General features: G+C 44.4%; 1 protein-coding gene across 1 annotated transcript in view; it reads right to left on the bottom strand.

Moving 5' to 3' along the window:
• Positions 1–1,322: 1,322 nt before the first annotated feature.
• The window catches only part of LOC125450462 (deleted in malignant brain tumors 1 protein-like), a 65,359-nt gene continuing 39,076 nt past the window's right edge, over positions 1,323–27,605 (bottom strand). The window contains exons 9-19 of the mRNA XM_059641166.1: positions 17,750–18,053; positions 16,106–16,360; positions 14,147–14,203; positions 12,336–12,650; positions 9,954–10,268; positions 9,127–9,441; positions 5,590–5,913; positions 5,061–5,366; positions 4,876–4,917; positions 4,580–4,696; positions 1,323–1,552 (exon numbers count right to left, since the gene is read on the bottom strand). Of these exons, the coding sequence (XP_059497149.1) occupies positions 1,323–1,552; positions 4,580–4,696; positions 4,876–4,917; positions 5,061–5,366; positions 5,590–5,913; positions 9,127–9,441; positions 9,954–10,268; positions 12,336–12,650; positions 14,147–14,203; positions 16,106–16,360; positions 17,750–18,053 (2,580 nt within the window). The remainder of the gene's footprint in view (positions 1,553–4,579; positions 4,697–4,875; positions 4,918–5,060; positions 5,367–5,589; positions 5,914–9,126; positions 9,442–9,953; positions 10,269–12,335; positions 12,651–14,146; positions 14,204–16,105; positions 16,361–17,749; positions 18,054–27,605) is intronic.

The following is a 27,605-nucleotide window of genomic DNA, read 5'->3' as shown; positions in this document are numbered from 1 at the left end:
GAGATGTTGAAAAATGGCCAAGCAGCTGACCAGATGGTCCAATTATTGACAAAGGCATGCATGTGTTTGATGGAATTACAATGTATAACTCAATGAAAGTCATGCTCCGGGAAGTGGTATGAGTTCACTTATGCTGCCCGTAGGTGTTCTGCACCAATGACTACACCGCTTCAGCAAACATGACGGAGGGCTGACTCACCCTGAGCGGCGAGCTCACCGCTGCTCAACTTAAGTGTGGAAAAGTTATCGGGACCAGGATCCAGCAGCAACTCACTGTCCCGCTTGTCCACAGCTTCAGTCCCAACATCATCATAATTGCCTGCAAATGGACCTGGAAGGGAAAAAAAAGGATGTTCATTGAAAACAAACACTTAGCACCAATATATTCTATGATGGTATGTCATTCTAGCAAGAATTTGTAAGGCAGAAAAATGAATAAGATGAGAAAGCCGAGAGTGAATGAACCGTATCTTCGTTTGCAAGCCCCGCTATCTTAGCTGAAGCAATGAAGCTAATCATAGATCTAGCCGAGCAATTAACTTTTACAGTCAAATCACTCTCCAGGGCCGCTGATTCTTGGCTACACCATTCGATGGCATGTGTCGCTAGATGCCTTTTGCTTCTGGTTTTTAGTAGTAGACAATGTGAAGCATAGAGTTAAAAAAAACGTTTGCAAGCTCGAAGATGCAAACCTGGAGTACTGGAGGATTTTCCTTCAGGGTTCGCTGGTCCAGGATCTTTATCACACAAACTGAGACTGGTGTAATATTCGATGTGGTTTATTGAGTCATGGGAAGCAGAAACTGTAAACACAAAAGCGGGTTGTAATTGGGGAGATGGGAGATGAGAACCGAATCCACTTACATGATTCCTATTTGTTGCGGACTATCAAGAAGGATAGTCCAATTCATTTTGTCAGAGAAACTGTGGACAGGCAACAGCAGAACTGACACCACGTCACACAGTACAGCTTGTTGCTAAAGCGAACACGTCCTTTCACAGGGCAGAGAACAATATATGAGCTATTTCGTTCATACAGTGTCAGTGAGCGCAGTCTTCTCCCGTCTTACTTAAAATGTGCCAGAGGTGAATTCGAAAAATGACTGCCCTGGGTTGTGGGATTACAACATATCGTCAAGAGGATAATTTTTCCGATTTTTTTCCTTTCAATTCAGTCATCGACCTTTTCCGCATCCAGTCGTCCCAATGTGCGAAATAATTGAAGGCTCTGCAGATTTGAGAGACGTTTGTGGCCTTATATTGTGACCCCAAACTTGCATTTGAAAACGGGATGTCAGATGACAGGTGACCATATTATTCATTCAGTGTGATGGGACTGCTAAACAATGAGAACTTGTGAGCGAGCGATTCGAAATTCGTGCCCGAACTCTCCTGTAACCATTCAGCTCTCGAAAGGGGGAAGTGAAAGTGTCGAATTGTGTACCTGAGCCCTCTGTCTGAGCCGAATCTTTCAGCACTGCAATATTATCAATCTCTTCATAAATTCCTTGGTACAAAACGGAAGGTGAAACCCAGTCGTCGGTGAGCGCACCTGCGGAAGGATAGAGACCAACAGATGAACATTTTGTCGTTTTGCTTGCAGGATTAAAATGAAAGCTGTACTCACAGGCACCGTGACATGACGGGGCGCTCTTCCTGTAAAGTAACAGACGCAGTGCCAGGATCAGCGTGCGTCTCTTTAAAGGAAGAGGGGTTTTGAAGTGCACCTCTGACTTCTATCTCGAAGCTGTCAATTAGCTTGTAAATTGGGGTCTCATATCTCTTTTTAACAATTAATGTTCACTTGATTTCAGAATTTTATTGTTGTTTGAGAGTTTCATTGACAGAAAGTTTTGTAAATTGTTTTACTTGATTAAGATAATAAAATGTGAGGCTGGATGAACACAGCAGGCCAAGCAGCATCTCAGGAGCACAAAAGCTGACGTTCCGGGCCTAGACCCTTCATCAGAGAGGGGGATGGGGTGAGGGAATTGGAATAAATAGGGAGAGAGGGGGAGGCGGACCGAAGATGGAGAGTAAAGAAGATAGGTGGAGAGAGTATAGGTGGGGAGGTAGGAAGGGGATAAGTCAGTCCAGGGAAGACGGACAGATCAAGGAGGTGGGATGAGGTTAGTAAGTAGATGGGGGTGCGGCTTGGGATGGGAGGAAGGGATGGGTGAGAGGAAGAACCGGTTAGGGAGGCAGAGACAGGTTGGACTGGTTTTGGGATGCAGTGGGTGGGGGGGAAGAGCTGGGCTGGTTGTGTGGTGCAGTGGGGGGACAGGAAGAACTGGGCTGGTTTAGGGATGCAGTGGAGGAAGGGGAGATTTTGAAACTGGTGAAGTCCACATTGATACCATTAGGCTGCAGGGTTCCCAGGCGGAATATGAGTTGCTGTTCCTGCAACATTCGGGTGGCATCATTGTGGCAGTGCAGAAGGCCCATGATGGACATGTCATCTAAAGAATGGGAGTGGGAGTGGAAATAGTTTGCGACTGGGAGGTGCAGTTGTTTGTTGCGAACTGAGCGGACGTGATTTTGACCTCAGTACGAGAAATGTTTGCAGTTGCTCTGAGCAGCAGATTTCCGGAAGGATGCGAAGGCACTGGAGAGAGGACAGAAGAGTTTACGAGAATTTTTCAACGAGTGGAAACTCCCGTTCTGAGAATAAATTGGAGAAGTATGGACGATTACCAAGGAGATGCGAAAGCTGGGAGGAAATTTGACAGAGGTTGACAAAATGATGAGGGGCTGGAGAGAGCAGATGGGAGAAAATCTATTCATCGCATGAGAATAATGTTTTCGAGAACAAAAGGGAATAGTTTCAAACGGTTTTGCAATGTGAGAAGAATCGTTTGTCACACCAAGAGCTCATGATTGGGATTCGCTGCGTGAATTCTGCGAGGAAGCCAAATCAACTGAGACATTCAAAATGCAATGATTATTCACGAAAGAGAAGTATTTCGCAGCGTTCTGGGGAAAACGCAAGGGAATGACACAAAGTTATGATGCTGCTTCAGAGAAGAGGATATGCAAGATGTGCCCCATGGTGTCCCTTTGCACAGTAATCATCTGCGAATCTCTGATATTCCGGAAAATAACAATATTTTTTGAAAAGTCAAAACAACTTATGTTGAAGTGATGTAAGGACATGTTAGAAACTTGTTAAAATTTAAGAGGAACACATTTGTATACTTGTTGTGAACATTTACTGCTTGGGTCTTGGACTGTCCTTTTATCAGACAAGTAAACTCACTTCCCCGTGCGGGAATTCGTCCCACTGAATCTTCCCAAGGCTAAATTCACTGCCAAGTCTTCGATTAACATTGTCCATTCAACTGTCTGCCATACATTTACACTCACAGGCTTAACTCAGAGAGTGGGAAGGACGTGGAATGCGCTGCCTGCCAATGTAGTTAACTAAGCCACATTCAGGGCATTTAAACAGTCCTTGGACATATCGGCGATGATGGGATCGTGTAAGGGGATGGCCTTAGATTAGTGCACAGGTCGGCTGCAACGTCGAGGGCCGAAGGGCCTGTTCTGCGCTGTATTGTTCTATGTTCTCTGTTCTATGTCATGACCCACAAAGGCACGCACTCACCGACAAACACGAATGCACACATTCCTTGACACACAAACAGACATTCTGGTAGTCTCTCACGCCCACACATTGACGAACACAAACGCACAGCCGCACCAGCACTCTCAACACGTTGACACAAACGCAAACATACAGACACAGATTCACTCATAAGCACTCAGACGCAAATACACTCACACACAAGTACACTCTGACAAACTCACTGACATAAACATTAACATTCATACATTCACTGACACACAAGCTCACACGCACACTCACCTACAAACATTCATATGCTTTCACACACTCTCTGACACATCGACATTCAATGCTATACTGATGTCCACTGACAATGACACATGCAAACTCACATTTACCGATCACGCACTGAAAGAAATGACGCAAATTCTCTCACACAGATTTCATTTGGAAATGATTTGAAATAAGGTTTTGCGCTAAGATGACTGAAACCAGAGGATAACATCCGTTTGTTACGGCCTGGTTTTAACTGTATCTTGTCACTGTATAAAATGCCATATTTTGCACACTCACGGTGATACGTCCGTGGTGACATGTCAATGGAATGGCTGCGATCGAAAGTGTAGTGAACTGAAGAATTCGAACCGATACCAACAGATGAGTGAAGAGGAACTGAGAAATAAATAACTGAAGGCAGAGGTCAAACAGCTCAACGAATACTTCCGACCCATTGTCCCAGGTAACTTCTTCCGGTATCCCAAATGCTGGAGAAACGGGAGAAGTGAGTGAGGATACTCTAAATCACTTCCCAGTTCCAGTGTTGCCGTTCGTTCACTCCAGAAGTGTCTTGAATAAACGACATGACCAGAAATGGATTCACCTTGATTCCTAATAACTTCAAATGATCTCCCTACGCCCGCAATATGTCCACCTGTCCACAGCATCATCAACACATCAGTAGAATAGTGGCATCTGACAGCTGTTGCCAGTTCAGAGAAAAGCTTCGAGCCTTACCTTTTCTGGTAAATATTCTCCGTCTTACAGCCAGGAGCATGATCAGTTCGCACAGTAACAGTGCTGCTAGGGCGATGCAAACAGCAGCAAGGATGGGACTGATTTTATCTCCTTGTTCTAAATGGCAGAGTTACAGAAAGATTTAGCAGAGACATAGCCCACCTTGAACTTTTCAAATATTTCAATCAATTTGAAACTAATATAACCGTCAAAAATTAATAAAAGCACACGAGTGTGTCAATAAAACTACTTTCCCAAATCCAAACTCTAACATGAACAGTCGTAGAAATAAATACCTGCAGGTGTGGACGGTGAAGGAGTCGGTGAAAAATCAGGCTCTGTGAAATGTATTGTAAAAATATTCATGAGTTTCAAAGACTGAGATTTCACTTCAGAAAGACAACAGCTCATCCGAAACTCTGAAAACAATTCGTCATGTTCACCGATGAAGATTCAAACGGTCAGTCAGCAAGCTCCTTACCAGAACAGATCACACTGGCATCTTCCTTATGTTCACAGTCAGGATGAGCTGAGCGGGAGGAAGGACAGTCAGACAGAAAAGATTCTCTTCCCTTGCACTTCACTTCGCCCAGCAAGATTTCCCGGTCAATCTGGGCAAAAGTGATTCCTCCTGAGGCCGACACGGCGGGGCCACATGCCATCTGTCGGCAGACAACACTGGCATCGGCCATATCCCAGGAGTCATCACACACTGTGCCCCAGGTCTTGCCGTTAAAGATCTCCACAATACCGGAACAGTTGCTGTTGCCCCCAGCCAGGCGCAAAGGTAGTCCCGATTCTGTCAAAATATAATCAATTTTGTGTGACAGCAGAAGCTAAGTGTTAAAGTTAGATCGTCAATCTGACAGAGAGCTATAAGTACCTGGTCTTTGATTGCAATCCTTTGATCTGTGGGGCTGCTTATTCACTTTGTTGGCTTCTGTGAAGAAGTGAATGTCAGATTGTATCAGAGGTCAAGCTTTAAAATGACATCCCCATAGTTAAGAGATTCATTGTATTACCTGAACAAGTCACACCGGTATCTTCAAAGTGATTACAGTCGTGCTTTCCCCACGGCGCTGACTGGCACTGCCAAAGTGTCGTCTCTTGTAAATTGCACTCAATCTCATCCAACCAGATCTTTCCAGATCCCCGTCCGAAAGACTCGATGCCTTGGGAAATGAAGTCACCGCACTGCAAATGTTTACAGATCACTTGGGCGTCATGGTCTTCCAGATTCTCAGAGCACACTGTTCCCCACGTCCCATTGTAGAACACTTCCACTCTCCCTTCGCAGCGATGCTTCCCATTCACCAGCCTCAGCTCTTTATGCTCTATCAATGAAATCAGAAATATGCGTTATTTTATTAGAATATCTCGTTGTGTACCCCAACACAGCTGGGAGATAAACACATGTTGCACCACTTTTATTCATTGATCACCATTCGGTGTTTAGAAAGCTAACAGGAAAACAGCAACAACCCTCGTCACCGAATTACAGATACTTTCGGCTCAGAAACAGACTATTCGATCCATCCTGCACTGGCTCTTCAGTAGAGCGTCACGACCAAGTGACAATCTCCTGCTTTCCCCCAATTCTTGTAGATTTTCAATGTCCAGAAAACCACTGAATGCCTTCTTTCAATGTCTCAATTCAATTTTAGCCATCCTACGTTCAGGCAATGCATGCTACACCGTAACTGCTAATTGTGTGAAAACATTTTTCTTTGCATCGCATTTGCTCCTTTAGCAAATCGCTGGAAGTCTATGCCCTATCCTTCTTGTTCTTCTTCTGAACAAGGACAGTTTCTTCATACTTACTCTATCCAGCACGCTCATAATTTTTAAAAAGTCAATCAAATATCCCCTCAGCCTTCTCCTCATCCCAAGCTATCATCAAAACTGAACCAACTGATCCCTGGAACATTCTTCCAAAACGCTTCTGCACTGTGTCTCATGTCTGCACGATGTGCATCGCGTGGCGTGTACAAGTGTGCATAATACTCCAGCTGAGGCCTAACAAAGAATCTTGTACAAGTTCAACATCACATCTTGCTCTTGTACTCGAGGCCCCTACCAATAAAGCTGAGGGCGCTGTATGTTTTATTAACTCCTACCTGCACTTGTCCTCCTTCCGTCAATGATCTCTGGACAAATGCACACAGGCCTGTCTGCTCCTGAACTCCCGACAACTTGTACTTCCTTTTCAAACTTTATTTCAATGTTCTTCCAAATAAAATGCATCACGTCACACATCCCTGCGCTGATTCACGTCTGCCACCTATTGGCCCACACTACCAATTTATCTGTATCTTTCTGGAGTTCTACATTTGCTGCCACAGTTTATAAATCTTCGAAGATTTGTGGCACCTACAAGAACCCATTCCCTGCGCATCAAAATGCTGATATATACTCAGAAAAGTATATGTTTGCCAATACCGCGCTGGGATTGTTTCATAACAACTTCCATCTGTTCCAAAAATAATCCGTTTCCCATTTCTCTCTGCTTCCTAAGAGTCTGTCAATTTTGTTGCTCTGGTCACTTTTATGACACGGTCTACTTTTCTGACGCGTCTAAACGTCTTCTGAAGACAACAGTGAAACGTCAGCATCATCACGAATTTCTGGTACTTCTTCAAAAACAACTTCAGCAAGTCAGCCACACACGAGGGTCTCGGTAGAACTGTTCTGCAAAGTATTTCTGCAGGCAGAGTCGGCGTAAACGGTATCTGCAGAAAAGTTGAGAATTTGTGTTCCAAGGGGATTGCTGTCTGACTGATGAACGTGGAGACTGTCTATTGCGCTTTGGATTCCAAAGGGCAATTTTCAAATTGACTAGCGATGGCAGGCTAATTGATAAACGAGAAGTGGAAGTGGTCGTAATAGTGGTGATGGTGCTTGGTGAAGGGCTGTGTATGGCTTTTGGCGGTTTGAGTGAAGTTAATAAAGGAATATAATTTTTTACAAGTGCAACCAAGCTCAGAATCGGCAAAATTCCTTTGCAATTAAAGTTACATGGGATCCACGATGACTTGGAATTCACATCGGATTCATGTATTTGTCGGGGGGTGCTTTCCGGATGGAGATCTGTGACCAGCGGTGTTCCACAAGGATGAGTGTTGGGACCTCTTGTTGTCTTGTGAAATGTAGGCAAATAAGTTGGATGAAAATCCAGGTGGTCTGAGTAATTGCAGATGACCAGAAAATTGGCCGATTCAAAGATAGTGAAGACGGTTCTCAATGTATAATGTAGAACAGCTGGAAGGTTTGACTGCAATACAGCAGATGCAGTTTTGCCTGGACAAGTGTGAAGTGGTACATTTTCAGAGGTCAAATGCAAACCGAAATATACAGTAAATGGCAGTGCCTTAAGGAGTACTAATATATATATGGTCTACCTGAGTGCAAGTCCAGAGCTACCAGCAAGTGATACGGCAAATGGATAAAGTGAGAAAGAAGGAATACAGTATGATTACCTGCAACTGACTAATAAAATTTTGCGGCTGTGTACGATTTTGATTCGACTACATTTGGAACATTGTGTGTCATGTTTTCGTCACACTATACGGAGGATGTCGCGACATTGGAAAGGGTGCAAAAGAGGTTGCCCGGTTTGTTATGAATTCGGTCGAGGGAAAGTTTGCTTGGATTGTTTTCGCTATAGCGTCGGATGCTGAGGGGCGGTCTCACAGCAGTATATAAAATTATGAAAGCACAGACAGGGTGGTGTTATTTCCCCAGGAATGAAACATCAAATATCATTTGGCACATGTATCAGGTGAGATGGAAAAAAGTTTAAAAGAGATGTGCAAGGCAAGCTCGCTGAGTGTTAGGTGCTCAGAATGCGCTGCCACGGCAAGTGGTAGGAGCAGATACGATAGCACTGTTTAAGAAAGGTTTCGACAAAACTCAAGAAAATGCACGGAATAGAGAGCTACGGCCCATGTGCAGAAAAGAATTTAAAACACCAACATGGTCCGCAATGAAAAGGGAATGAGGGGTGTTTGGGCGAAGGCCGTGTTGCTGAGGTGTTCTGTTCTATGATTGTTCAGAAAAGTACTTTGGACCGAAGTGGTGAGGTTTGCCAGAAGTATAAAGAGGCCGAACAATTCTAGGCAAAATCTGAATACTGCAAAGGAGCAAAGAGATCCAGTCGGAAAGAAGCACGGATTATGTCAACCGTTGACGGCTCCAAATTTCATTTTCGTAGACAGAAAAGTTTTGAATACTCCAACGGGAAATCTCGGGGAATTGATTTTTGGCTCGAGGATGGCGGAGAACTTGAAATTTGTAAACTGCCCTGAGCGGTTAGTGTCGATGTATTTAAGGTGAATCGGGGTAGGTGTATGATTGAGATGGAAAGATCAGAACACACAGATTGTGTTCGCCGAAGTAATGCAGAGCGACACATGGCTAAATCATCAGGAACAGTCAGACCACGAGACAGGAAGTATTTGTTGCTGTTCTCTGCTGTCCTGTTGGAATTACACAGTAAAGAGTGCTCCGTGTGAAGCCTTGGCTTTTAGTGTGAAGAAAACGGGCAATACCTGAACACACAATCCTCACATCTTCTTTATGATTACAGTCGTGCTTATTCCACGACGCAGAGGGACATTGCCAGAGGAATTCTTCTCTCCCGGAACATTTCACCTCGTCCAACCAAATGGGGCCTGAGTTGCGTTCACAAGAAGCAGGAAGTGTCGTGTTCAAGGCCCTTCCACAACCCAGCTGTTTGCAAACCACATCAGCGTCTCTCATATCCCAGGCGTCGTCACAAACCGAACCCCAGGTACCGTTGTAATAAATTTCCAGTCGGCCAGCACATCTGGTCACGGAGCCCGACAGTCTTATTTGCATGTGATCTGTTGGGAATCAATTCAGGAGAATTGCATGTTTATACACGTATTAACATTGCATCAACACGAGCAAAATAAAAACTTCAAATGCAGCTGCAAACAATCACTGAATTAAACAGATAGAACCGGTCCCTTCAACTGTTCGATGGAATGTACAACAGAGCACTATTTCAGATGTTTGTCAGCCAAAATGGCCTCGTAAAACCAGAATAAACTCCCAGCTCGAACAAGTCCTCTTCACGTCAGTCTCTCTGACCAAGATTGTTGTAAGAATTCTTTGGTTTACCTTCCGTTCATTGCTGTTATGTTTCTGTGAAATTCCCTGCGTCACAATTTTACACATTACAGACAAAATCAGCCATGTTCACTTCTTCCAGTGTCCTTCATGTCTACACATATCTCTGATTTCAAAATCTGGTCTGTGTGACGCCGTGGAATAAGTGAACAATTTTCCCAGTTTGCTGAGATCATGATACATTTCGCCATTCGGCTCGTGTATACGTAAAGTATTTAATCACCTGAACACAGGACTCCTACGCCAATGCTGTCGGGGACAGGAGAATCGAATGGGGCTGTGCTGCAGTGCCGCAGATGTGATTCGTTTCCTTTACATTGCACGTTAGTGGACCAGACTGTCGTTCCACCCTCGCCGTATTTTGAAGAGTTATAAGCAGCTATGGCGACGCCGCAGCCTAACTGCCTGCACACCACGCTAGCGTCATTCAGGTCCCACATCTTGTCCTGCAATTGACCCCAGCTGCCATCCTGGTAAATCTCCACTTTTCCATCACATCGACTTCCGCCATTTGTCAACCTGAGCGGCCAACGTTCACCTGCAGCAAGAAAGGCATCAAGAGAAACAGTTCATGTGCAGCCAGTAAAACATCATTGACCAGCTTTCATAGGGACGGATATTTTTAACTTTGATGATGGAAACTGAACTGATAGTTGTGCACAACACTCGGAAGTGAGTCTCGCCACCATTCTAGTTACCGCAGTTGCTACATTTTTAGAGAGTTAACGTGTTTACATGTTCGCAAGACAGAATCAAGTCGAACGAATTTGTGGGCATCTGATCTGCACCTTCAGCCATTGGCTTTATGTACATGTTTAAAGGTGAATGTCTGGCCGAGAATGATGTGCAGATGCTGATGGAGCCTGAACTATGGTAAAAACAATTTACTGCCAAGGGAGGGCGCTCAGATTATCTCATGTTCGAAATGACTGTCTCATATTCATCCGCAGTAAATGTTACCTCCAGGTGTCAGCCTGGATCATGTTCAGATGTTGTTGCATGTTAACGCTTTGCTCTCTGAGGAATTGTGAATGGAGTTGAGGCTTAATGAGTCCACTGCAAGTAACATCACTTCTGACATTGTGTTGGAGGTAAGGCGAATTCGGAAGCATTTGGCGTCGGTTTGGTTTCGGACTCAACTTCGAAAGCAAGGGAATCGGACTTCTGGAATATCGCTCACTGCTCCCCCAGCGCAAGTGTGTTGAATACTTTTGGTCAATTGAAAATAGTCAGAACATATTCAATAGATTATTTTTTTCAAAAAAACACTTCCTGCCCCGAGACACAGATGGTTGAAAGGCTTTGTCACTGTCGGTGTGGTCACTAACACAATCTCCCTACAATCACAAGATTGGAAATGCAACCCAGAATTTAAGCAAAGAAGTCAACTGATTATGGTACTGTCAGTAATGTCTGAAAGACCAGAAATTACCCCGAGCTCAATCAGCCCGTTCAGGTTGAGGCTATAAATAACCTTGTTTCACATTTTCAGAGAAGAGAAGTGGAGTTATTCCCGGTGTGCCGGATAATATTTATTTCTCACATAAATCCCAAACCGATTCTGGGATCATTCACTGATGGGTTTTGTGGGTATTTGGTGACGTCCAATATGACTGAAGACGAGCAGTTGTCACCAAGATAGTGCTTTCAAAATGTGGAGTCGCAGGCAGGCAGGACAACGCTTGCCTTTTTTGGTCAAAACATTCAATGTAGGAGTTAGGAGTCATGCTGCAGCTGTACAGGACATTGGCTAGGCTGCTTTTGGATTACGTGAGCAATTCTGGTCTCCTTGGTACAGGAAATATGTCGTGAAACTTGAAAGCATTCCGAAAATTTTTACAAGGATGTTGCTAGGGATGGAGGGTTCGAGCGAGAGGAGAGACTGAATAAGCAAGGCTATTTTCCCTGGAGCATCACAGGCAGAGTAGTACGCTAGCAAATGGGACTGGATTGAGTTCGGATATCTGGTCGGCGCAGACAAGTTGCACAGACGAGGTTGTTTGCATGCTGTGGAGCTCTATGAGTTTATGACTCAATGACAGCAATGTCATTCCCTCTTCAGTTTCTACAAAAAACTGCGATTCCCTTTTGAAAACACTGTCTTGGTGAGAACTGCTCAACTTCAGTCATATTGGAATTCACCAAATCCCAACAAAACCAACCGTCCCCTCCCCCCACTGCATCCCAAAACCAGTCCAGCTTGTCCCCGCCTCCCTAACCTGTTCTTCCTCTCACCCATCCCTTCCTCCCAGCTCAAGCCCCACCTCCATTTCCTACCTACTAACCTCATCCCGCCTCCTTGGCCTGTCCTTCATCCCTGGACTGATCTATCCCCTCCCTACCTCCCCATCTATACTCTCCTCTCCACCTATCTTCTTTTCTCTCCATCTTCAGTCCACCTCCCCCTCTCTCCCTATTCATTTCAGAACCTTCTCCCCATCCCCCTCTCTGATGAAGGGTCTAGGCCCGAAAAGTCAGCTTCTGTGCTCCTGAGATGCTGCTTGGCCTGCTGTGTTCATCCAGCCCCACACTTTGTTATCTTGGATTCTCCTGCATCTGCAGTCCCCATTATCTCTGATGTCTCATTCTGTCAGGTCGGACTTACTGGAACAGATCACACTGACATCGTCACTGTGGCTGCATTCATGCTGAGTTACGGGAGAAAGAGCACAATCCAATAGACTTGTCTCACTGCCTTTACATTCCAAGCGATTTCTCCGTATTAGCCCAGTGCCCCTTCCGAAACGAATTCCTCTTGGCACGGACAGGGCAACTCCACAGTTCAGCTGAGCACAGACCACATTGGCAATGTCCAAATCCCAGTGAAGGACACACACTGTTTCCCAGTTTCCAGCGTACAGGATCTCCAGTCTGCCGGAACACTGGGACTCTCCATCTACAAGCCGTGGAATTCTGCGACCTGGATAATAATTAATCATAAACATACCAATGATTCATGAAGGAATACGTGTCTGATTCAACGACATTTGAATGACGAATTCTGAGTGTGATTCGCTTCTAGTTCAATATTCATAATGTTCCCCCAAGCACCAACCCACCCCGAAATCCATGGGCATTATTGATTACACGCCTCTTGATAATACTACTGTACTTCTTAGACTGTCACGGAGTGACTGCAAGGCTCTTCTTATCAGCGCAACACCGTTTTGTAAATTTAATAAATATCTGTTGAGCAGAATGTTAGGTCACCAAAATTATTTTATGGATTCTTCCTCCCGGTTATTTTGCATCTTATGATGCATCGAGAGCAGGTTTATCAAGTGGTTTCAGGGCAAAATAACTCCAAGGAATCAGTACCATTCCACTGAATATAACATTCAGTCTGAGAGTGAGAAATTTGCGCCAGAAACAATTGCCCGAAACATTGATACGGCTAAATACGGCAGGGTTATCTGCAGGAAACTAAGAATGGAGTATAACAGAAAAAGTATTTGAGGAAAATTGTCAGATGCTTCACGGCATAGGTCCATCTAAATAAGGCGCAAGGATTTTGGGAAATAAAAATAAATCAAACATGATTAACCACGGGAATTAAGGAAAGCATCAACAAAAAAAAGCAATTTGCCAAAGATGACAGAAAGCTGGACAGTTCGTTGTGGTTTCAAAACGAACAAAAATAACTGGAAAATATACCGGGAGGAAATTAAATTCGAGGTGAAAATAAGAACTAATATCCAGGGGGAATACAACAATTTGTCTGAAATATGTTTTAAATAAACAATTGAGATTTCAAAGTGAACTTATTCCAACCAGAAATTGAAGCTTGGCAGAAAACGGTGAACCATGGAATGGCAGAGAGATTGAGTGCATAGTTTACATCAGTCTTCATGGTGGAAAACACTATTAGAATCTTAAATATACGAAATAATCAAGAGAGCATATGGGACGAAGAAGAAATAAGCACGATCGGCATGTGTCTGTGAAGGCATTAGGGAAACTGATGGGTTATAGACCGCTAAGTCTCCTGGACCTGATGGGATATTAGAGGAATTAGAGAGGGGGATCATGTATGCCCTGGTGCTAATATTCCAATAATATACTAACATTCCAAGAATCCTTAGATTCTGGATAAGTCCCATATTGGAATACGGCCAACATAACACCTTTGTTCGAAAAAGAAACGGCGACATAAAACATGTGATACAGATAGTAGGAACTGCCGATACTGGAGAATCTGAGATAACACCGTGTGAAGTTGGATGAACACAGCAGGCCAAGCAGCATCAGAGGACCCGGAAAGTTGACGTTTCGAGTCGTGTTTCTGAAGAAGGGCCTCGACCCGAAACGTAAACTTCACTGCTCCTCTCCAGCTGCTTGGCCTGCTGTTTTCGTCCAGCTTCACACTGTCTTATCATAAAATATGTGATTGTAGGTCTGCGGCTTGACATCTGTTACCGGGAAAATCTGAGAACATCTTGGAAAGGATGTAACAGAAGGCACACGAAACGTAATCTAACACAAACCACATGGCTTCATGAATAGAAAATCAGCCTGAGAAAGTTATTACAACTCTTTTCGGTGGAAAATAGCAGAATTGATGCAAGTGAATGTTTCGTATGAAATATAGTTTAATTTTCAAAAGGCGTTTAACACGATACTACACATCAGGTGACTTCATGAGGGAAGAGCTCATTTTGTTTGCGGAGTTTTTACCAAGCGGGCCATTCAGACCATTCGGAATTTCCAACATTCAAAAAGAGCATGACTGATCAAATAACCTCAACTCCAAGTTGTCTCCCGTATTTCCCGCAACACATCCCTCACACCCCGCCCCCGCCACAACCGCCCAAAGAGGATCCCCCTCGTTCTCACACACCACCCCACCAAACTCCGGATACAACGCATCATTCTCCGACACTTCCGCCATCTACAATCCGACCCCACCACCCAAGACATTTTTCCATCCCCGCCCCTGTCTGCTTTCCGGAGAGACCAGTCTCTCCGTGACTCCCTTGTTCGCTCCACACTGCCCTCCAACCTCACCATACCCGGCAACTTCCCCTGCAACCGCAGGAAATGCCACACTTGCCCCCACACCTCTTCCCTCACCCTTATTCCAGGCCCCAAGATGACATTCCACATGAAGCAGAGTTTCACCTGCACATCTGCCAATGTGGTATACTGCATCCCCTGTACACGGTGTGGCTTCCTCTACATTGGGGAAACCAAGCGGAGGCTTGGTGACCGCTTTGCAGAACACCTCCGCTCAGTTCGCAACAAACAACTGCACCTCCCAGTCGCAAACCATTTCCACTCCCCCTCCCATTCTTTAGATGACATGCCCATCATGGGCCTCCTGCAGTGCCACAATGATGCCACCCGAAGGTTGCAGGAACAGCAACTCATATTCCGCCTGGGAACCCTGCAGCCTAATGGTATCAATGTGGACTTCACCAGTTTCAAAATCTCCCCTTCCCGCACCGCATCCCTAAACCAGCTCAGTTCGTCCCCTCCCCCCACTGCACCACACAACCAGCCCAGCTCTTCCCCTCCCTCCACTGCACCACACAACCAGCCCAGCTCTTCCCCTCCACCCACTGCATCCCAAAACCAGTCCAGCCTGTCTCTGCCTCCCTAACCTGTTCTTCCTCTCACCCCAAGCCGCACCCCCATCTACCTACTAACATCATCCCACCTCCTTGACCTGTCCGTCTTCCCTGGACTGACCTATCCCCTCCCTACCTCCCCACCGATACTCTCTCCACCTATCTTCTTTTCTCTCCATCTTCGGTCCGCCTCCCCCTCTCTCCCTATTTATTCCAGAACCCTCACCCCATCCCCCTCTCTGATGAAGGGTCTAGGCCCGAAACGTCAGCTTTTGTGCTCCTGAGATGCTGCTTGGCCTGCTGTGTTCATCCAGCCTCACATTTTATTATCCTCAACTCCAAGTTTCCGTCTTTTCTCCATAAGCCTTGATTCCCCAACTGAGTACAAAATCTGCCAATCACAGTCTTGAGTTCACTTAAAGGCCCGATCTCAACAGTGCTTTGCGGGAAAGAATTCTACTGATTTAAAACATTTGAGAGAAAAAAAAATCTCCTTTTCTCTGTCTGAACATTGTAACTCTTTATTCTAAATTTGACAAACCAGTCCGTCGCCTCCCGTCAACTCAATAGCGCTGAAAAGCAGCGATTAACTTCTAAGTTAACAAGTCAGTCAAACATCTGCTAAGTGCCCTCGATCACACATGGAACAGTCTATTCCTACGCCCCGAAGATAATGGTATGTAATACTAAGTGCAGTCTAAATGCAAACCCTTATTACTTCATTGAGTAGAACATGTTACCAACCGAAGGAAGGACGTAAAACATGGGCAAGAAACCTGTCGGCTCCCACACTAATCGGAGCTTGTACCTGAACAGATTACTTCAACATCCTGCTTATGTCCACAGTCTGGTGGGCCAATGAAAGGACCAGAGCCTGGTCCAAACTGCGGAGTGAGCGGCCTTTCAGCTGCAGAGCCACAGTCCAGTAGCTTGCAAACAGTTTCTGCATTCTCGAATGACCAGGACACGTCCTTGCAAACTGTGGCCCATTTTCCATTCGAGTGAATCTCCAGCCTTCCGGCACATGGTTTGCTTTCGGGAATCAGTCTGGGCCTGACATTTCCTGGAAAAGCCAGTGAAACAAATTATGATTGTTGAAGGTCTTTACATTTGTAAGTGGTGACAATCACATCAGTAATCTGATTTCTCGATTTATTTATACTCGAGTGACACACGTGAACCATCATGGAACACTGTCTATATCAATTTTCTATTTTATCATCACGCAGTCTGAACGGTTCTAGATAAAACGGACCTTTATGTGAAAAATTATACTCCTTTTGGTTGTTTCTCATCTCAATTGAACTCCTGGTTTTACTTTGTAACCTATGGTATCATAGGCCTGCCTCCATGAGAAAGAGGGCAGACGGTTGCCAGTTTCACTGAGGGAAATCATGTCTCGAAGTGGGGAGTAGGTTGAGATGGAAAATTTTTCATGGTAACCTCAGCTGGTGTGGGAATTGAGCCAATGTTGTCGGCGTTGTTTGCTATGACAGGCTATGCGTTCAACCAACTCATTGACCGGCTTCTTTCATTCTCCAGCTCTGCCCTGATTTGTTTTAATATAGTGTCAGTAGGAACTGCAGATGCTGGAGAATCTGAAACAGCAGGGTGTCGAGCTGGATGAACACACCAAGCCGAGCAGGAAGGCTGACGTTTCGGGCCTGGAACCTTCTTGTTATCATTTCTGAAGAAGAGTCTAGGACCGAAAACTCAGCCTTCCTGATCTTCTGATGTTGCTTGGCATGCTGTGTTCATGCAGCTCTACGCCTGGCTATCTCTTGTTTGAGTAAAGGTTTGATGTTCTCCCTGTCTGAGATTTGTCCTTCTTTTAATCTGCTCTGTATCAACATATCACAGAGAACTGACGGGATATTCCACCTGAGGTTGGATGTCACTCTGCCGCTGGCTCACTTGCTGCCTGTCCTGCTGCTGCGAACCCCGCTGGTCCTCCTGAGCTCCTCAATCTCTGTCCAAGAATGATCTTACCGCGAGCCATGAGCTCAGACGCTATTCAGAATGGGGTTTTGGCGCCTCTACATTTATTTACTGTGCACAAGCGAACCATTTTACAGTCGCAGGCCCCCGGCTGCGCCCGAACCCGCCCCCATGGTGACTTACGCCCGATTGCGGTGTCAGATGTGTCGGATTACCAGCTGTTCGGCTCATTCCTTGTATTTTTCAAGGCAAGTAACAATAAAAGCTTGTCCTACCCGCATTATAGCTTGAACTGTATCGACTCTTGCCGGCTACTAGCACCGAGCGTTTATTCAAATTAACAGCTCTGGTATCAACGAACACAAACCGCCATCTTCACGCCACAACAATGATTGGTGAGTGCTGGCATTATTATTATCACACGACACCGTTTTCAGGGGCTATTGACTTGGTTTTGCGATTTCCGAAGATCGCAAACGCAGCTGTAGAAGACAGGAAGCAGGAAGATTTTTACCTGAGCAGATGACTCCGGCATCATTCGAGTGCGACAACCCGAATGTGCTTGAAGATTGACTGCACTCCTGCAGAGCAGACTCGGTCCCCGCGCATTGAACATCAGTGAAGGCAATGGAACCCGAGCCTTCTCCAAAGTGAGCCCAGCGCGGTGCGGAGAGCGCCGTCCCGCAGCCCAACTCCCGGCACACGACAGCGGCGTCCTTCAGGTCCCAGTTATAATCATGCACAGTCCCCCATCCTTGCCTGTAGCGAGCTTCCAATCTCCCTGCACATCGACTGCCTCCGTTCACAAGCCTCACGTTCTCTGTAAAACATGAACAACAGAAGAGGAGCAGGAGATGAATCCTGCAGTCTCCCAGTTTGCTTCCTCCGTTCTTACGGAGGCGAGAAATAATTAGGAACATTGGTCTTTTCTTAAATCTCTAATAAATCTCGGAATAACTACCAAACATAGCAACAGGTAGAGGTAAGTATTTGTAAACTGTGCCATGAGCAGGGCCCGAGAATCAGAGGAATGTTTGCACGAACACTATTGCTCCGAACTGCTGAAATACTGAGGAGATCCCTCAGATCCCAGGAGTCTGGACGGTGACATGCCGTGCCCAGAGCTGATTGGCCCAGGCTGCGCTAGAAACCGCCCACATCTATCGCAGCCAATAAAATTGAATGTTTGGTGTTTCTGTGATGAGGAAGTCGGGGAGGACAGGTGAGGTGGAAAATGGGAGGCGGTCGCTTGAATGGAGTTGATCCCTCACGATGTTCTGCTGAACATCCCTCATCCATTCTCAGTCTGTCTGAAAGCAGCAGCAGTCTCTCCCCTGGCAAAGAAACAGCAGTTTTGAAAAACAGTCCCTTTTCAGACTGGAAACCTATCAGCGGGTTATTCTGTGATCAAAACGTCACCGACATTGAAACCAGAATGCTCAAAGGGATGGAATGGAGCAGAAACTGAAATAACTGAAAATAAAGGAAGATTACCTGATCGGTGAGACCAACTGTTCCCGGGTCTGCCTGGAATAAGAGGAGGAGAATTAGCTTTCGCCGTGCTCAAAGAATACATGAAATTCTCTCATAGATTAAGCGACAAATACAACAAACTATGAGAGAAAGATTTTTGTCACTCTACAGAAGAAATTATGCCGAGATCCATGACTGCATCGCTTCTATAATACAGACGAAAAACGTACATCCGTGTTTGCTGTGTAACAATTCGTGTAACTTGCAAAAATGTCAACTGCTTGTTTTCACACATCCGCACACACGAGTCTACACATTGTTCTGTACACATTTCACAGCGACAAATGACTTACCTGCAGTAGAACACAAACTAAAATCAACATCGACTAATATTCAAAAGCAGACAACAAATGCATTCGACTACAGGGATGGCATTTCTTATTAACTCTTCTGCGATCTCACACAAAAAGCTTCTGGCCTGGGGTACTCTGTCCATTCGGCAAGATCACATGAGCGCACTTTTGTACGATCCCACGCCATTCTCATCCCTGAGCTTTTTGTTTTATTTTCGATCCAGAGAGACAGAGCAGGAGGTGTCATTCAGACCCATGTGCACCTGTTAGCTCTTTGAATACGTTGTGTAAAACAACGCCTTTGAAGATAACTTTGAGATCTGTGATATGGTGCTCTGAGCAGTTACTACACGAGCAGCTGTAGTCGAAGAAAATCACGATGAACCAGATTTTAAGCGCACTCCTGAGCTTCCTGTTTATGGTGATGTTCTCACTAACATGCCTCTTCGGGAATTCTTGCATTCTATTCGAATGTCATGTGGGAACTGAAACGTGCATTTCATGAAAGATTAGCCGATTGTGTGATAAATGTCGACGCTTTCTATGTCGCTGCATGCTCCCATGGGCAACCGTCAATGTTTCTGCAACGGTGTAACTGAACCTTTTTATTTCTAAATTCGGCAAATAAAACAAGGCAAACCACGTCGTGAATGGTTTCACGGCCACTAGCTCATGATGTCCCCGCTGTCGATTCTTATGTCACCTGTCATCACCGTTCTGACCCAACCATTTACCCTGTTTTAGAGGTTTTCCTTCAACGCTGCTACCATGTCATCGCTCATTTTAACAGCTTTCGCCTCAAAAATCAATAAAAATAGGCAACAATTGTGTACAGCTGAGATTCGCAAGTTCGTCTGTTCCCCTGGGTCTTTTCTCTATTACTTCAGGGGAGCCGAATATTCCGTCGTTTTGCTATCCCGCATTTACTGTGCCCCCGTTCATCTACAACCCTTGCCAGGTTTCCATTTGTTCCCAAGTATCCTGAATGTACTTTCACGCGACTTGGATCGCACTTTTTCTTCTTTTCTCAAGTGCCCAGATATTGAATATTGCATCAATCGCACATGTTTTCTGTAAATAGGTTCCCAAACACATCTAAGAATAATCATCTCAAAATTTCATGCGGGTAGATCCATGAAATAAAACATAGAGTTCAGTACAAAAAGGCAGAATTTTGAAGATTGACATGAGCTAAGCAAAGCTGCTCATGCAAAAAAACCCACGTGAGATCAGTGGCAGGATTTTGGAGAAAGCCGACGCAAAGCACTGCTGATGCTGGTAAGCTGAAAGAAACACACAGGCTATTCGAGAAACTCAGAAACGCTGGCAGAATCTGTACCGAGAGAAACGGAGTTAACGATTTGTGTTCAGCATAACTCTTCTACGGGTGTTTATGGGGGATTTTAGAGGGCACAATTGATAAGAACTCCGAATGATTATAATAATGTAGGCAAGGTTCCTCCTTCTCAAATGAATATATTTTTCCAAAATATTCGTCGCTAATTTCAAACATGCTATTGATATTAATTACATTGGTCATTTTGTATCACACTGCACTTCCGTAGAGACATTGCAGGGACTGAATTCTCAATGTGGAATGACTCTATAGCCGATGCAGCCATTTCATTTTACAGACCATGTGCTCGCATTAGTCATTCGCGACTTTCACTGGCCTGAGGTAAATTGCAAAATAAAAAGTTAGTCTCCCGCCTGCTCGGTCTCTCGGAGGGACTTAAGAAACATGTACAACAAAACGCTATGCATATTATGTCGATTTTAATAATTTAAATTGACAGCAATGTATGAAATTTCTGTCAGTGTCAATGAAATGCCGATCAGATGTAAAATACAATTAATACCATTTTACTGACAGTGGCAAAATGGAGCGTTATGAATTTTGCTTTTTTTTTAAAAAAAATAAGCATTTCAAAGGGATTAACTCGAATTTATAGTGCATTATTGATTGAAAAATTCAAATGATTGCTTCAAATTTCAGTTTATGAGAACGGACAAATGCATTAAGTACGGATTTTCCTGTAAAGGGATTTTGGGCACCACACGATTCATTGAAAACAAGTTCCTGAGTGAGGTGACTGGGATAATGAAAGCCCCGAGCTCCATTTCATTCCCTGAATCCCATCGCTTAACTCACTCCCTGATCAAAAGCGAGGATATGCAGCAAGCCGTGATGACTGTAATTGCTTCTGCAATTTGGAAAGTTCATATTCAAAGTATTTTTTCAGTTGACTTTTGTTACATTGCAGCGACATTAATCAGATAATCGCGGTCAATAACTGCTGCTGTCACCAAATATTTAGATACAATAACTCATCCGCAATATTCAGTTTCTCAGGAAAAGAACTGAGATGCCACACAAACCCGAACAGAAATGCCGAACCGTTCACTTTGTTCACTGCGCCTCTCGTACGGACAAAAAAAAGACAGCACAACTCTGGGGAGATGACACAAAGCCAGGCTGCTGTGAGTCGAGTGCAGTAAGTGCAGGAATCCACGGAACTGAAGCGGGAGTGAACATTAACTGCGAGATCCGAGTCAAGGCAGGACACAATGCCGCCTGAACACACCCGGGTGTTTCTGCGCGAAAAACGCTGAGTTTTTCACTTGTCAACTGCACAGAATGGCAGTAAACCAGATGAATCGGATTCGGATGTTCAATTCGGTCGTATTCCGGAGATATAACTCGGTAAGCACATGCAGACTGAGACGAAAGCTTCCCTCGTCCGCAAATCTGTCTGTTGCACACTACAAGAATTAAAGTGTCAAAAACACTTCGGGGATAATTTGTCCCTGAATGGAGGCATTGATCGATAGTTTAACTAAGATATATCCAGCGGGCAGAATGATAATCAGGAACAAGGCTCCATACTCATTGAACATCACGTCATTGTGTAAACATGTACAAATTCTCAAAGGAGGATGAGAACATCGAACAAGAAGCACGGTGCTGAATAAAGGCATGAAACGTACTAACACCTCGCGAGTTACCAAAGACCAGAAAGTGAACTGGACGAACCAGATCAATATTGTGGCAATAGCAGCAAGTCAAACGTTAGTATTTATGCGACAAATACATCACCTACTGATTCCCGAAGTCTTTTCTAACATTAATATGGCGCAAGTTAAAAGAGTGGTGGAATCCTCCCAAATTGCCTGAGTGAGCGTCAGGCATCAACACTCAACAAGCTCAACACCATTTGTGCCATGGATGATAATGAAAGCATTCAGAAATTCAAAAAATAAACACGGACTGGTGGAGAAGCGGGTCTCCCAACCCGTGTGGAGAAAGAAAGAGATTTAACACTTCAAGCTGAATCTGCTCTGCGCTCACAAGAATGGTGTCCCATAGAAGACGCGAAAATAATTAACTGCTTTCACTGTCTCGAAATACTGCCCGAAATGCTGAGTTTCTGCAGCACTCTTTTTTTTAATTTTCGGATCTCCCGCACCCACAAAACTTCATTTTTTGTTTAAGGGACAACATTCTGAAGATGGTGGTGCAGTTTTTAATGCTTTCTGTCATATTTATTTTGGCTTCCCTGTTCAGGGCTCCTCAAACATACATTGATTACCGAATTGAATGCAGAGCAAGACAGTTCATGTGACGTTGTCTTCAGCTGTACTTTCAGAACAAAAGACTGCACTTCAGATTCTATTCCTGTCAATGAAATCGAATCGACTAGAAATGAAAGCCGGTCATTTTGTCGATGGAAGTTGGTCAGAAATATGCGTGTTTACAAATTTGACATTTCCACATTATGACACTGTCAGAATTAAAGTCAAATCTCAATTGGCAGACGGCGAGGAGGTCGAGCTAAGCATCGTGTCCATGCATTAGATTCTACAATTGTAAAATCTTCCCAGTTTACAATTGATTGAATGTAAACTTGGGACAACATCGAATGAAACAAAGAACCACCGATTTTGGAGCTGTGAAACCAAAAAAACTGGAAACCGCCTCTGAGCTCAGAAGATATGAGAGCATCTGTAGGGAGACAACAGAATGAATGCTTCGAGTCAGTTACTCTTCATCAGAACTGAAAAAGTGTCGCTGAACTCGAACTGCTACCTCTGTTTTCTGCCCACAGATACTGCGTTCACTAGCAATTTCTGCCCCGAATCGATCGATCAATATCTACAAACCAAACTGGACAAATTATTTCAACTGCTTCAGTGACCACGTCATTAAACAACCATTCAAGCCTGTACATCTTGTGCACTCAGCGTCTAAAAGTATTTTAAAAGATTCGATATCAACAGTTCGAGACTTCAGTCTGCATACTTCACAAATCCATAGAGCCGCTGCAGACAACAAACATCCACTATCTCATTAAAATCGGAATAACAGAATTCAAATGAATGGAAGTGTCATTTATTTTGCACGTCAGCTCAATATGTTCTCTGGGAAAGATTATTAATTATATCAGTGGTGCACGTTGTTCAGCAATGATGGAGCAGGTAGCAGAATGTAGCAAGCAATACAAAACTTACAGTTTAAAAGCTGCAGCAGAATCAGGGCCAGAAAATCTGGCAACATCTTTTGGGCGGTGGCTCTCACAGATTAAAATTTAACAGTAACCGAATGCAGACACTGAGCAGGTCGTTCACCGCCTCCTGACACTCTAACTGTTGTGAAACTTAATTCTTTGAGAAGTTTTCACAGAAACCACTGCTCACTTCCAAATAACCAGTAGATTTTGACGTGCAAGCATCATGAGTTGCTTGTGATGAATCACACCAATGAGATGTAACGTCGGTATGATTCGCTGCAATGAAGCGCTGTTCTAAACACCAATGAGCGGCCAGGGACGTGAACAATCTGGGTGGAAATCAGACACCACGCCGGAATCCAGACCCTAACATACACGGACGGAAGCAAGTTGTTCGGCTTGGTCCCGTGCATGTTATTCTCCTGTACTCAGCTTTACCCCGCCACTCTGCAATTGCTTTACAAGAATGCCTCAAGATTTTGATTCCATTGTTCTTCTCCAAACGAACAAAGGCAGCGTCTTCCACATCTCGAAACATTGAAATTTCTCAACGGGTAACCCTTCCTGTGAAATTCTCTTTGTGGCCTCTCCAGAGGTTTGACACCATCTGAGAACACAGTTCCGAAGATCCTCTCCACCTATCTTCTTTTCTCTCCATCTTCGGTCCGCTTCCCCCTCTCTCCCTATTTATTCCAGAACCCTCTCCCCATCCCCCTCTCTGATGAAGGGTCTAGGCCCGAAACGTCAGCTTTTGTGATCCTGAGACGCTGCTTGGCCTGTTGTGTTCATCCAGCTCCACACTTTATTCTCCCAAGATTAGAAGCAAAGTTCCAGCTGAGCCAAAACCTTCATTTGAAACTTTCAATACATTTTACATAGATTTGTGCCAAATACTTGGATTTACCTCACAAGGAACTCACACCCATTTTCGATTGGTCCCTCAACCTGTTCGCCTGTGAGTCATCAAGCCTTGTTGCCTGTTTTCTTTTTGGCAGTTATTCTTTAAACAGATCCTCGCTTTTTTTGTTGTTGACTGAATGTTTGCAAGGCCTTGTTTTTTGTGATGTTTTTTTTCTCGTCCCGGACTTTAATCTGAGCAGAGTTTCTTCGTTTTACCAATTTAAATAGCGTACCTGAGTGTTGTTAACTCAAACCTTAGAGAATCGTAGAAGTGAGCCAGAGGCAATGGCGCTTCATTCCGCAGTTCAGAGTGACACGTGATACCTTTCGCCTGCCATTAAACAATCAACAACAGGATAATGAGGTGTTCAGCAAAAGTATGAATGTAAGTTATTTTTATGGAAAATCAGTGTCTCTGCTGTCTAGATATTGGAATTCGATACTTCAAATCCATTTATCTTTTAAAATCAGGAAAGGGGAAGGGAAATCAATCACGAATTTGAGTTTCTCAAATATTTCTGATGACTGTGAAAGTTGTGGAAGTACGTGGATAAGACAGACTTTGCAACCTCCGAGGATCAATACTTCAAAAATAGTCTATAATGAAGCGGCCTAGGTAGGTCTGGATTGATAATCATAAGAATTTTTGCTGAAAAACTATTCTATGGGAAACTAGTGAGACTGATAATCCTTTGGACCCGATGGATTGCATCCTAGGATTTTATAAGAAATTGATGTAGGTGATGTACTAAGAATAATCTCCAAAGAGTCCTTAGATTCACGGAAGGCCTACAATGATTGGAATACTTCAAATGTAACAAGTGTTCTGAACCTCTCCCCATCCGCCTTTTCTGATGAAGGGTCTCGGCCCAAAACGTCAGCTTTTGTGCTCCTAAGATGCTGCTTGGCCTGCTGTGTTCATCCAGCTCCACACTTTGTTATCTCAGATTCTCCAGCATCTGCAGTTCTCATTAACTCTTTCAAGCAGAGTCGGTATGGCTTCATGAAATCACATCTAAGAAATATTTTTTGTACTTTGAGGAGTCACAAAGCAACGAATGTACAATATTAAGATTTCAAAAATGCCTTCCATAGGATAGTGCACGTCAGCTGACACAATGTACATTCATTTTTACCACGCCATGAACGCACACCATTTTCTGGTTGCTCCTTCAAACTGCCCTGGGCCCTTTCTGGTCTTGTGGCCAAGTACCACAGTATCAGTTGGACGCCTCAATGAATGAGCATGCCAATAGGATTGAATAGAAGTCTGAGAATTTCAGAATGGCAACAGTTCAGTTCCACCCTGTTGAGCGCAGGGGCCACAAATAACGACAATGTTCGTTGATGGTTCAGATCATTTGAACGTTTACGCCATTTTGATGGTTTTGACATCTGGATGTAAATTGTCCCGTTGGGAACACCCAGCATGGGTTCGTGAAGGGCCGGTCATGTTTCCCTAATTTGGTGGAATTCTTTGAGGACATTACTTGCATGGTAGACAATGGGGAATCTGTGGATGTGGTGTATCTGGATTTCCAGAAGGCATTTGACGAGCTGGCAAATCAAAGGCTGCTACATAAGATAAAGTTGCACAGTATTACAGGTAATGTATTGGCATGGATAGAGGATTGACTGACCAGTGGAAAGCAACGAGTAGGGGTAAATGGGTGTTTTTCTGGTTGGCTGTCAGTGGCTAGGGATGTGCCTCAACGATCAGTGCTGGGTCTGCAATTGTTTACAATTCACAGACATGATTAGGAAATGGGGACTAAGTGTGGTGTGTCAAAATTTGCAGATGACAATAAGGTGTGTGGTAGAGCAAAGAGTGCAGAAGGCACTGAAAGTCGACAGAGGGATATAGATAATCTAAGTGAGAGTGCAAACGTCTGGCAGATGGAGTACAATGTTGATAAGTGTGAGGCCATCCAATTTGGTAGGACGAACAGCAAAATGGGCGATGTTTGAAATGGTATTAAAAAATTGCAGCACTCTGCTGTGCAGAGAGGCTTAGGTGTCCTTGTGCATAAATCGCTAAAAGTCGGATTACAGGTGCAGTCAGTAATTAAAAAGGCAAACGGAATTTTGTCTGCCATTGCTAGAGGGATGGAGTTTAAAAACAGCAAGGCTATGCACAGGGTCGTGGTGAAGCTACACCTGGAGTACAGTGTGCAGTTCTGGTCTCCTTGCTTGGCAAGCGACGGACAAGCGTTGGGGGGTGGCGGGGGTGCAGAGGAGATTCACTCGTCTGATTCCAGAGTTGAGAGGGTTGGATTATGAGGGGAGACTGAGTAGTCTGGGATTATATTCTTTGGAATTCAGAAGAATGAGGGGAGATCTGATAGAAACGTATAAGATTATGAAGGAAATAGATAAGTTGGAGGCGGGGAGGTTGTTTCCATTAGCAAGTTAATTTAGACTAGAGGGCATTTTGCTCAAAATAAAGGGAAGCTGATGTTGTACTGAGGTCAGGAGGAACTTCTTCACCCAAAGGGTTGTGAATCAGTGGAATTCCATGCCCAGTGAAGCGGTTGAAGCGACCTCTCTGAATGTTTTCAAGGCGAGGCTAGATACATTTTTGAACAGTAAAGGCATTAAGGGTTATGGTGAGTGGGCGGGTAAGTGGAGCTGAGTGAAAAGGATCAGCCATGATCTTATTAAATGGCGGGGCAGACTCGAGGGGCCAGATTGCCTTTTCCTGCTCCTAGTTCTTATGTTCTAGATGACGAAAGTGAATGTCCTCTCTCAAAGTTCGCAGATTACGCAAAATGCTTGGCGTCTCATGTAGGCCAGAGCAGTTGACGATGGCAGTTTACTTTTGCTGAAGGATATTCGCGAAACAGATGGTTCTTTTTCCCTAAAATCGACGGATTCGTGGCAATAAATAAACTCTTAATTCCATATTTTGCAAACATTTGAGTTCAAAATCCACCATCTGCGCGGAGGAATTCGAAACAAGAGCCTCGCACAGTAATTCAGGTGTGGACTGTGTGGAGTAACAGTCTGCGATGTCATCACCTCCCCTAACCAGGGAGGGATGCAACACGGAGTTTATCTATCCTCCCGATGCATCTCATGATCATATCGAGTCTCTCCCGGAATGAAGGCTCTTTATCCCAGGTAACAGCTTCGCTCT

This window comes from Stegostoma tigrinum, chromosome 40 (genome assembly GCF_030684315.1).
Source record: "Stegostoma tigrinum isolate sSteTig4 chromosome 40, sSteTig4.hap1, whole genome shotgun sequence".
NCBI lineage: Eukaryota > Metazoa > Chordata > Chondrichthyes > Orectolobiformes > Stegostomatidae > Stegostoma > Stegostoma tigrinum.
The sequence above is the reverse complement of the archived record's forward strand: the minus strand, read 5'-3'. Positions and strand labels throughout refer to the sequence as shown.